This window comes from Pteropus vampyrus, unplaced genomic scaffold (assembly GCF_000151845.1).
Source record: "Pteropus vampyrus isolate Shadow unplaced genomic scaffold, Pvam_2.0 Scaffold37, whole genome shotgun sequence".
Taxonomy (NCBI): Eukaryota; Metazoa; Chordata; class Mammalia; order Chiroptera; family Pteropodidae; genus Pteropus; species Pteropus vampyrus.
Window position 1 is genome coordinate 2,930,233 of NW_011888818.1, and position 12,130 is coordinate 2,942,362.

At 38.9% G+C, this 12,130-nt stretch overlaps 1 protein-coding gene across 2 annotated transcripts; it reads left to right on the forward strand.

Annotated features, from left to right (window-relative positions):
* The first annotated feature begins 3,215 nt into the window (after positions 1-3,215).
* Positions 3,216-5,439, forward strand: LOC105290713 (lithostathine-like). Of its 2 annotated transcripts, XM_011358076.1 has the most exons (5): positions 3,216-3,291; positions 3,871-3,989; positions 4,197-4,334; positions 4,965-5,091; positions 5,372-5,439. In XM_011358076.1, exons 1-5 carry the CDS (start codon positions 3,216-3,218, stop codon positions 5,437-5,439), a joined length of 528 nt encoding a protein of 175 aa, XP_011356378.1. The 2 variants fall into 2 exon arrangements, with proteins under 2 accessions (XP_011356378.1, XP_011356379.1); XM_011358077.1 differs by lacking the exon at positions 4,197-4,334.
* The last annotated feature ends 6,691 nt before the right edge of the window (positions 5,440-12,130 follow it).

Below are 12,130 nucleotides of genomic sequence, written 5' to 3' on the forward strand. Positions count from 1 at the left end.
TTTATTAATAAATTACACTTGGAGGATAATATGTATTAAAAAGTGCAGGTTAGACACCTTATCTTTTGGTAAAGAAAGCTTCTTAAAGCTCAGTCTTGGTTACTCCATGAGTAAGAATTTCTCTTTCACCACCAAGAAGTGGACTATAATCCAAAACCAGCTTTTAAATATAGTGTTTGAACAAATTTCTCAGAGCTTGGTTAATAAGGATTGGTAGAAAGAACAATCACAAATAAAACTCAAACAACTAAATTTTAGTGAGTTTGTGAGTTATCATGTAAAACAAGTGTCTTACATTGTGATTAGGGTAATTATAACCTTAAGGTTTATTATAAATATCACACTATTTCAATTGAGAAAAAAACAAAACTGAGTTTTAATAACTTCTCATGGGAGCTAAACTTAACTGTCTTCTAACTGGTAATGGAGAAATTCGAGAGGATAGTAAACCAAGTATAGCTTGAAAAGAATTATAGGGAATTATAAGGAAGTATAGAGAACCACTTTTAATTCTGCCTCTTACAGATAAATGAAGAACTCAGAAGTTTTTCCACACTCCGAACTGTTTATGCTCTGCTTTGAAAAGTGGAATTTTATGATCAAAATTTTTAACTCTGAAGACATGATTTTTTTTTTCTGGTCGGACACAGAATATTGATTACTCCATTTTTTTCCTTGTTTGTATTTGTTTATTTGTTTACAAATCCAAAAGTCAGGTAGCCCATCCATGAAACATTTCAGATATTTTATTATTTATTTATAATACTTTAATATTTTATTTGACTTCTTCAAATTTCTTTTTAATGTATATATGCATATATGATTATATGTAAATATTGTTCTAGTATGCTATTTCTAGTTTACGGTAATGATGGGGAAATATGAGCTATTACTGATAGAGGACATGTAAGTTAAACTATAACTTTCTATTTGGAAATTTTTAAACATACAAAAAAGTTGAAAGAATAGTATGAGTAACACCTTTGTACCTTCCACTTAGATTCAGTAATTGTTATCATTTTAAAATTTATGCTTTGTTTCTCTCTCCTTGGTCCATTTTTCTCTTTCACCACACACACACACACACACACACACACACACACACACACACTTTTTCTTGAATAATTTGAAAGCAAGTTACAGAAATCATGATACTTATAAATACTTCACCATAAATATTAAAAAAATATAAGGAAATTCTTCATTTAACTATAATATCATCACAAGAAAGACAATTTAAAAGTGTTGTGTTATAAAATATCAGTCTATTTCCATATTTCTCAATTGTCCCTCAAATGACTTACTTTATTAATAAAGACTCAATTAAAATTTACTCACTAGATTAGGTTGCTATATCCCTTTAGGTTCTTTTAATCTAAAATGGTTTCTTTCTTCCACAACACTAAGTTTTCCAAAAATTCAAGAATATACTCCATTCTGGATTTGTGATTGCTATTATTCACTTCTTCGCAAATAATTATTTTAATGCAGCATGGTTACTTCTCAAATCACCTTAACTATCATATTTGCATAATATATGATTTTTTAAACTTTAATTTTCACTGATCTCTCACTATAGTTATGTCTTTGCATTTACGTATTTTTGTATATGTTTTGTGCAGTAATTCTTTTTTTTCCTTTTTAACAAAAGAAACTGCTGGCTATACTGTTTATTAGAAAATTTGTGGGTTCTATTAACTTTTGGATTCTGAGGACACGAATCAGTTAAGAGTTTAACTGACTGATCCCATTATGAATTCCTACCGTGGACACCTGCATACAAGCTGGCCTATAATACCAGTATGAGAGTCAGGGTTTTTAAAAAAACTTTTTCCCAGACTGGCGAAACTGAACCTGAACCACATAATGTGCTTCTCATGGCTGCCAAAATTGCCAACTCAGAAGTAAATCTAAGGAACTTTACCAAGTATCCCCATATAAAGCTGGCAACTGTCTCAATAAGAATGTAAGAAAAATGATTTTTCATCAACAGCCCAATGACTGTCCTGCAAGGAAGTTGTTAGCAGCCTAGGACAGGGAGTATTTTGATGTAGCAGAGGTCTAACTTACATGCAAAATAAGGTCATGTTTCCAATTTCATCCAGTTCCTGTTCTGACCTCTCTTTAACTCTTAGTCATTTTTCCTTTGGCTCTGCCTCTTTTATTTAACTGTCGTCATCCTAAGGTTTTAAATTCCTTCATTGCCTCTTATTCTATCACATTATCATTATCCATCAGGGAAGCTCCATCTCTCAGATGACTGGCAAGGCAAGTTTATTAATCTGATTTTCCTGAGATCTTGGCTCATCTATTGACTCGTCATATGATTCTTAATAAATGATGATCTTCTTTAAAACTAGCAACTATGTTTAAAAGGCAACCCTGAACCATCACTGTCACTCTTAGCTCTAGTTTCTTCTATGCTCATGCCTGTCTATGATTCTTGTAATTCCCACACTCATCTCCACTTGTAATCCACCAGTTATTTAATTTTACTACCCAATGGAAAGAAATACATATGTACACTTACAGAAATGAGTTCTTGAGATATCAACCAGAAGAACTACTCCAGGATATCTTCCACTTGAAAATTTAATACCACATTGTGTCACAGACCCTAAAAAAGGAAGAGATATGGGAAAGAGCAAACTCCACCTGCTCCTGGTGAAAGTGCGGGCCTCCTAAGAGGAAAGAAACAACAGCTGTGGCAACTCCCGGCCTTTGCTGGGAAGAGACCCCTCCCCATGGCAGGAATCTCTTTGAACCAGTTCCAAGTTCTTGCCATGACATCTGTCCCAGTTGCACATTTTCGTTATTTATTTCAGAGGCCTACCCTCAGATCCTCTTATAAAAGGCTAGTCTTTTCTGAGCTGAGAAACCATTGCAGATCCCTGCAACACAGGTAAGCAGGAGCTGTGTCCGGGGTTTTATCTCATGTATGTTGGGGGAAGGTATATGAGGATTCTTATTCTCGGAGAACAGAGCAGCTTTGAGACTCAGCAGGTGTTGTCCTGGGTCTCAGGGGTAGTAGAGTATACAGATTCTCCAATTATTTCTGGACCCATAAAAGGAGGGAGATGTTACCAAGATCAATTTATTCCTAGGGGACTAGGCAAAGGAAAAAACAAGAGGAAGAACAGAGGACACTGTGCATGCCTTTTCCCTGATCAAACTTCTTTAATAATCTCTAATTGCTTCCTCAAGTCTCAGACACGATGCTGCCTCCCATGGCCTTCCCCAGCTTGTCCTGGATGCTGTTCTCCTGCCTGGTGCTCCTATCTCAGGTGCAAGGTGAGATGTCTCCACCTCTAGCACTGGGTTCCCCGTGAATGCTCAGGGCCAAAAGAGGAGGAAGCCTTCTGTGCGATGCATGTGGCAATGCTGAGGCATATCCTCACACAATGAAGCTGCCTGAAATTCCTCCATCATCACTCTTTCCTTCGGGGTAACTCGTGGTGGGAGGCACCACAGTGTTTCACAAACATCGGAATGAGATCATTTCCATTTTGTCAGTGGACTCGAATTTATGTTGGTAAGGTGAAGAGAGAAAGCATGAAGGATCAGTAATGGGATAAGGGGAAAGAGAATGATTGGAGGACCCAATGTGGGAACAAGTCAGCTCAGAGTGGGGAAGTATTGGACTTTTCAACAAAGGACAAGGGTAGAAAGAAAAGAAATGATCCTTCATTTAATGGGGTCGGTTCAAGATCAAGAAATCCTGAAAACGCTGACAATGGAGAGAGGTAGTCAAGAGTTTGATGTCACTTCCCCAAACATTGGCCTCATAGATATTTTCCAAGGTCACCTTCCAACCACAATTCTCACTCTTCCTTTCACTCCATCCCTCTCCTTTATTTTCTTCCACCCCAGGTGAAGACAACAAGAAGGAAGTTTCCTCTCCACGAAGCAGCTGTCCCAAAGGCTCCTATACCTTTCGTTCCCACTGCTATGCCTTGTTTATGACACCAAAATCCTGGAATGATGCAGATGTGAGTAGATGCATTCGCAGTTACAGATGATAAGAAAAAGTTTGCTAGAGACCAGAGAGAAAGGGCATGGTCTCCATTCCCCAGATTTCCAGGGGCAAAAATGAATACCCTCATCTTTTGCGCACACACACTTCTCACCCAGCTAAGCCCCGCCCTTCTCCCAGTGAGATCTCAAGCTCTTCCTCAGTCTCTCCCTTCCCCACACAGATTGCCTGCCAGAAACGACCCTCTGGATTCCTAGTGTCTGTGCTCAGTGGGGCTGAGGCATCCTTCCTGGCTTCTCTGGTCAAGATCAATTTGAACGCCTACTCAAACATCTGGATTGGGATTCACGACCCCACAAAGGTGCGATAACGTCTCCTCTCTGTTATCTCTTTAGCTCGTTACCCGGCCCGCTCCCTGTCCCCCGTGCCTGCCCAAGAAATACCCTAGAGAACCCCAGAGCTCAGAGATCGGGGGCGATATCTGGGGAAAAAGGAGGACCTCGAGGCTAGCTGAAGAGCTGAGTTTTGTGGAGGACCCTAATCTCCCGTTGAAGCTAATCTGCCTCTTGTCAAGCTTTTACACAGTTGACACATGACATCTTCTAATTCAGTTCTCTGAGCTGCACCGAGTCTACACAGACTGTGCTGAGGAATTCTAAAGGAAGATAAGATGCATTTTCCGCTATAGAACCGATGTTGTTTTTGAGGTTCAGAGAGTTATCATGAATGCGCCACTAATTATTGCTCAGGCAGTAACACGTTACTCTGAGTGGTTCCATCATTAGTCTTTGTGATTATTGGCTTTGGAATTTGCCAATAGGAGCAAGGATTTAGGGAGAGCTTCCCAGAGGAGAGCTCCATGGCAACTCCTGGATGAGCAGACCAAATTCCATGATGCCAAGTAGGGGATCAGATATCCAGCTGAGGGGATCATGCAAAGAGAACTCTAATGGCCATTCAACCTCACCTGGCTCTGTCCTCTTCTCTATAGGGCTATGAGCTCAATGCAGGCGGGTGGGAGTGGAGTAGTGACGATGTGCTGAATTACCTTGCTTGGGAGAGAAATCCCGCCACCATCTCAAACCCCGGCTACTGTGGGAGCCTGTCACGGAACTCAGGTGAGAAACAGGAAGCTACCTTCTAGATAGCCTTTTCATCCCCTCATTCCCCATTTCTGGGCCTGACCTTCAGGAAATCCTCTTGAGCTAGGAAATGCGATGTTGGTGTGGCTTCTCCCAGCTCCTCTCATCCTTCCTTTCTTTGAGTCTCCTTTCCCTGGAGTGGGGCCTTGGTGGAGATAAGGGAGGGGCTTTGAATCCATGGCAGAATCTGAGGTGTCTCTCCTTTGGATCACAAGCTCCACCAGCCCCATTCACTTGAACTCTTCTGTCTCTCCAGGGTATCTCTCATGGAAAGATTATAACTGCAGTGCGAGGTTACCCTATATCTGCAAGTTCAAGAACTAGGTCAAGTGGGGTCAGTGACCAGAATTTGGGATGCATCTCATCCTGGACATGGGACCTCGTGAGAAGACTCACCCAGGAAAAGAATCTTCTCCCTACACCCCAAATCTGGCCTCTTCTTCTGAACTTCCCACCTCTCACCCTCATTTCAGATTCTTGTCTGAATTATGTAACTTGTGTTTTCAAAGAGCAATAATAAAAATTGTAGCCTGCAATTGCTTGTCTTTTGTGCTTCAGTCTCATAGAAAGATGCTGAGAAGGAGAAAATTGGTGGAAGAAGATACTTTACCGGTCTTGTCTCTGCCCAATTTCATCCAGTCCCTGTGAAAATGACTAAATATACATCCTACCAATATATTTGTGAGGTGTGTCAGCCCTGCTCATGTAGGATTTAGGTGACATGTAGGATTTAGGTGACAGGTAGGATTTAGGTGACATATCCCACTGCTCTACTGCTCACACTTTCCCAAAGGCCGGGTGGTATGACCCAACCAGCTTTAGGGGTTCTTATGATATTTAGAACAACTAGTTTTATTTTTTTAATTCTAATTTTAAATTAAAAATTTTTCAATCTATCATGAAATAATATCTGTAAAATACAATAAAAATAAGTAAATATAAAAAATGAAACAAAAACAGGTCAGTAAAATACATACCTAATATTTTGTTATTTGTTTCACAGATGTAAAAGTAATCTGTGAAATTGTTATAAAAATTTCCAATATCTTTTAATATCTGTACTTATCATTCCATGGTTGGATGGCAAACTGCTTGAGAAGGAGCACTGGTTTATTGAACTATGCTTCACTGAAGGATATACACATTGTACAGAGTTTGGTTAAGTAACAACCAAGAGGTGTCCTATCAAGAAAATGTTAACCAGAAATGCTGTCTGCAGACTATGCTTGTGATATCTTAGGTGCTACTCAGAATTTATCATGGGAATGATAACAAGTTTTCTAGTTGTATAATGTTTTGTGCACATTTATTCTTCAATTCTATCCTTTTAAAGATTGTCAATTGCTCAGTATCTCTCTACTCTCAACTCCCCAAAGATCTTTACCCAGAGACTTAAATTCATACAAATATATTTTTTTTCTAAAGATCATTGACTATCACAGTGAAAAGAACATCCTTGTTTTATTGAAGAAGAAAAGAATATTCAGAGGAGAGTTCAGAAATGAGTTTCCACATGGTCCTGATATTTCTGCACTTCTTGCCAGCAGAGGCACTGAGCCCTTAAAGATAGAAATGATATCTTCTTTTAAAGCCAAGGGCAGGCTTATTTGCAGTTTTGGAAAGTAGAAATAGTGTTTCCATCCAGAGTGAGGGGAGAAAGCATGCTTACCTCCAGGACAATAAAGATGTCTCCCTCTGGAGTAAAGGGTATGTTATATGCCCATTATAAAGATTCAGGTTTTCTAAGCTCCTATAGCAAATTATAGGGCATATTCCTCCCCTATAACATAACCCACTGCATATAAAAGCACCTGTGTGGGCCCATCTATGTCCCACCATGGAACATAGACGTGGAGAGAAACAGGCTGAAGTCCTATACAAATGTGGCTGGTTGGGAAAGTGGGGGAGAATGGCCACAGGGGTAAGCACATGCAAAGTCACAGAGGAAGTTTCTTAGGTCTCAAGTCCTTTAGGCACTTTCATATAAGAAATAGGGAAATTGTGTCCATTATACAAGTTTGAGTGAGTCCATCTCAGGGAAACATGAATTGGAGAAAAGTCTAGGCTATGTGGAATCTAATGACCCCCTATGATCTCATATAATATCCTCCCTTGAGCATGAATAAAGCCTGTAAATATGATGAGATATCTGTCCCTAAATTATGTTTTATGGCAAAAGAAATTTTTGAAGATACAATTAAGGTCACTAATCAGTTGACTGTGAGTCAGTAAAAAGGAAGATTTCTGGGAGATTCCTGACGCGGGCCCAATCTAATCACACAAGCTGCTTAAAAGCAGTTTTCTCTGATTGGCGGCATGAAGAGAAGTCAAGAAATTCAAAGCACCGAAAAGATGAATCACGCCATTCCTTGCTCAGTAGATGGAGGTGGCCTTGTGCCAAGGCATTCAGTTAAAAGTGGCACCTCAGCTAACAGCCAGCAAGGAAAAGAGGACTTCAGGCCTACCACTTCAAGGGACTGAATTTTGCCAATAACGTGAATGAAAGTGGGAATTTTTTACACAGTAAAAGTAAATTAATACGATGAGTTTCCATAGGATGAACTACGTGAGTCTGAGACTGGAATTACTCTTGTGAGTCATAAGGACCTTGTCTGAGAATCAAATGACCCTGTGCCTCTTAAATGGTAATGGAGAGATCTTAACCTATCTTTGGTATATCTCAAGCCTATATTAGGCCATGCTTAAGGGAAATATTGTGAAAGAGAATTCTCAGGTCTGACTCTGTTGTATTCTCTAATTAGAAAAGTAAGGAAAACATCAATGCTGACATGAACCAATGGAAAATTCTACCAGGTGGCAGGATCTAAAGGCAGAACGGCATCCTATCAGGAAGATGCTTGAAAGACACTGAGAGGTCCTTTCACACAAGACAGTGCGATCTTGACTGATTTTAAAGTGTGTCAGTAGAGGGAGAGCAGTATGGACTTTTAGGCTACGTGTGAGATGGTCAAAGTTCAAATGAAGGAGTGATTTAGTAAATACAGTGAGACTATGTCAGGGTGATGGAAGCAGAGCACAGGTCAGGAAAGATTGTAGGGGAGGGCCAGTAAAACAAGGACCCAGCAGACATCTGTAAGAACAGCTTGATCATAGAAAGAAGTAAACAAGAAAAAAAAAAAAGACCGTAAGAGAAAAGAGTTGAATTTTAGCTCCTTTTCCTCCCACAGTATGATGTTGGACAATTCTGGTATGTGAATTTCAAATTTCTTCCCCCACTGTGTCAAGCAGCGTTGCTCCACATCTTGTTGCTCCCTTGTCCCTGTGTCCCACAGACTGTCCCATTACAGGCTCACACACTCTCTGTTCACCTTCTGCTGCCCTCGCCATCCTCCAAACTGTCATTCTTCCTGGAAGTTTTCTGTTCCTTCCTGAGCTGCTCAGAGCCATGGGAACTAGGCATCTGGTTGCTGCTGGGGAAGGACAAAACATGCCTTCACCTTGGACAGTTTGCCAATCTGTTTGAATGAATGGAACCTAGTTTGTGATGATTCCCAGGGCATGCCAAGAAGAGGCTGCTCTTGATTTCCTTGTGTCACTGCCCTCTTTAGGGCCTCTGAGCTTCTGCCCTTGCCCTCCCCTTGTAATGCAAGTTCAAGGATTTAAAGGAGGATTCTAGAGGAAAAGATCTGTTTCTGAATTTGAGGAATTTACAACTTTCCCGGAGACTCCATATTCAAAATAAATAAATAGTATGTGGCTTGATAGAGTATGCATTTGTGACTGCTCAAGGATCTAAGATTTGGAGGAGGGAGAGATCATGAAAGTTTTTCTGTAATAACTGGCTCTTTTCCCAATGCTTTTGTGCCCTTTATTTCCATGAATACATGCTGAGACACGAGAAAGAGAGGAGGTAGGGCTCTGACTGACTGTATGTCCTTCTAAGACTCCATCCAGATTTCAGTTTATCTGACCTCATGATTTGTTACAATAGGTAGGGCTTGCTTGTATCTATGTTGAGATGGAGAAGAACAACACTCCCCTTCTGAAGACACACACAAGCATGCACACGTTTGTGATGCTGGAATATGTAAAATATGAATAAAATTGTGGGTCAAAGGATTTGGTGCTCGATATCTTACATTTATTCACTTTTTAAGCTCTTCTTGCCATGGCCATAATCAATGATAGGTGGTTATTTATTGGGAACACTCATGACTCAAGAGAACTGGATGTGTTTAATATAAAGATAATAAAGAGAGAGAGATCAACAAGTTTGTTAATATAAAAAATAATGATCCTGAAGCAAAACTTCTTGGATTCAAAAAACTTCGATTCCAACACTTAGTAGCTATTTGATCTTAAGTTACTTACCCTCTCTGATCTTCAGTTTCTTCATCTGTTAAATAATAGCACCTATATTATCAGATTATTTTGTTATGGAGATTAAACAAGTTACTATTTGTAAAGCATCTATGATAGTATCTCCCACATAGGACATATGATGAAAGTGTATGTGAAATAGAGGTTTCTTTCAAAGCAGAAAAGGCTAAGTTATAAGGTTTACTTACATCTGCAGAGCATGAGTAGACCATTGAAAGGCCTCAGTCCACCTTTTATATCTTTAACTCCTATTCACCCTAGTCTGATTTTTGCAGACAGGCTCTTATCCACATGACTGACAAAGCAAGAGGGAGATAATCTCTCTATAAAAAGTATAAAATATCTAGTACAAGGGTAGAAAGTAGTGAATTGGTACTGGAAGATGGCCGAAGCACCACCTACCCTTTAAACTTCCTAAGTCTTACTGGAGGCTTGTTAAGAAATTACTGCACTTGGGCACATATAAACACTAGATGTCCAGGACACTGCTCTCCATATATCAGAAGACTTTCGGAGGAAGGGCCTGAAATGAGCTCCTGTGAACCTTGTGAAGTAAGGTCAGAGAACAGAACTTTGAGGCTTCTGAGGACAAGATATTGAAGTGATGGGAACTAAAACTTCTTTGAAAAAAGCATCACTTGGAACACAACGAAAGTCCTCTGTTTTGTACCTTGCATGTGGAATTTGGCCAGCCATAAATGTAAGCAACAAGGATACCTATGGCAATAAGTGTACAGCTATTGGGGGCAATAAAGATTTTGATGAGAGAACCATGCCAATTGTTACGTGTGTTAAATCTTCCTTTTTAATCTCATAGCAGTTCCCTCTCTATATCATGCAAGTTCCAATGTATTCTATCATGTATTATAAAGTGGGATATCTTTTATACCTGGAAAGTCATTGCTCGTTTGAAGTCTTCTTGAGGAAATAAAAACTTTCATATTAAAATAATGTACCATAAAGTACAATTTGTTTTAATTTTTAAAACATTAATTACTTGTTTGTTTTTGGCAAGAGAAATCTATCACAATTCCAAGGCTCCTCCCATCTGCCTCCTTCAATAACTCTAAAAAATATGACTAAATCTTTTATTATTGAAAAAAATATCTTTTCCTCATTATAAGCTCTTAATAAAGTATAACTATTTTTAGCAAACGCAGGAAAAAAATGGACTAATTAAACAAACACATATGAACCTACCAATCAGTCAGAATAAAAATGTTAACACATTTGTCTCTTTAAAATTTTTAATCTTTATAAAAAGAAAAAAAAAAATCTAACTGCAAAATCTCCAGGCAAATACTAAAATAAATTTTTCTGTACACTCTTTCATTTTTAGTTTTTATATTTTTAAACTACATATGAATTAATCAATAAATAATATATAGTATTAATTTATATCCTTTAAAAGCACAAATGAATTTTATTAAGTGGTTTGTAACTTTCTGCAACTGGCTTTTTTTTCATTCAATGTTATGTTAAGATTTAGCTCATTTAATTAAACTTCCATTTAGTATTCCAGTATATTTCATTTATCCATTTATCTTGATATATCCATTCCTCTTTTTATGGTCATTTAGTTTACTTTTTCCTTCTTAATTTTAATTCTGCATTGGCTTGTGTTCCTTAGATTTTAAATAGATATTTTTTTGGTGATTCCCGTAAGTATTCAATTTTACCACATTGTCTCAGAGGTGGTTGACTTTACACCAACAGCTTCAATGACCCCAGAAACCCAGACTCATATCCAGCTACTTTGAGCTTCCTTAGGAATCATCTCCCTACAGTTCCTATCTGCTGGGACACTTTGGGAATATCTGTGTCATGCTACCTATTTATGCTCAAACTTACTAGCCCTTACCTCCTGACATTGGTCTTGAGAGATTATAGAGCCTGAATAGGAATGGAGGAACCACCTAAAGCCTCCAGAAATTGTTCTTAGTCATTTGGATTCAGCCAACTCCGCTCCCTACCCCTACTCATGCCTACACCAAAGAAAGGACTCCATATCTGCAAAGATAGAAGGAACTCTACCAATTTATTACTGGAAGAAGGGGGTAGATCAAGGAGGAAGACACCTTTGAGTGAAATGTTTCCATCAATAGACTGAATCATAAGAAATCAGTCTCCAATAGACTCATCTTACCAAGACTCAGCCACTTTCTTTTTGCATAAACAACCCCAGCTGCTGTGTTTTATATTGAGGAGTGCCATTGGTGGTAAAGGCCTTCCAAGGATCCCCCCACAAACTCAGCCACCAGTTTGAGAGCCATTTCTCAAAGACACTTTTCAAACATGTGCTGCCATCTTTCAAAAGGATATCTGTGATTCCTCCATATCACTCTCCTACCTGTGAAGTGGTCTTTGTAGAGAAATGAATGAGTTCACTGGAACAGAAGTTCCATGTGTCCATTCATCAAGCATTTTGGATGCAAAATATCTGCATTCCAGCAGAGAGAAACCTGAAGTGGTGAACTAAACAGATGATAAATCTCATCTCTGGAGTCCTTAGGTTTTCTTAATTTCCTGTACCCTGCTCAACACCCTGAAAAGGACCAACACACACACTGAGAGTCTTCTATGATTCTATTCAGCATGTTATGTATTGTATTAGTGTCCTGTGGCAGCTATCATAAATTTTCACAAACTTGGCAGTTAAAAACAACAGAAATTT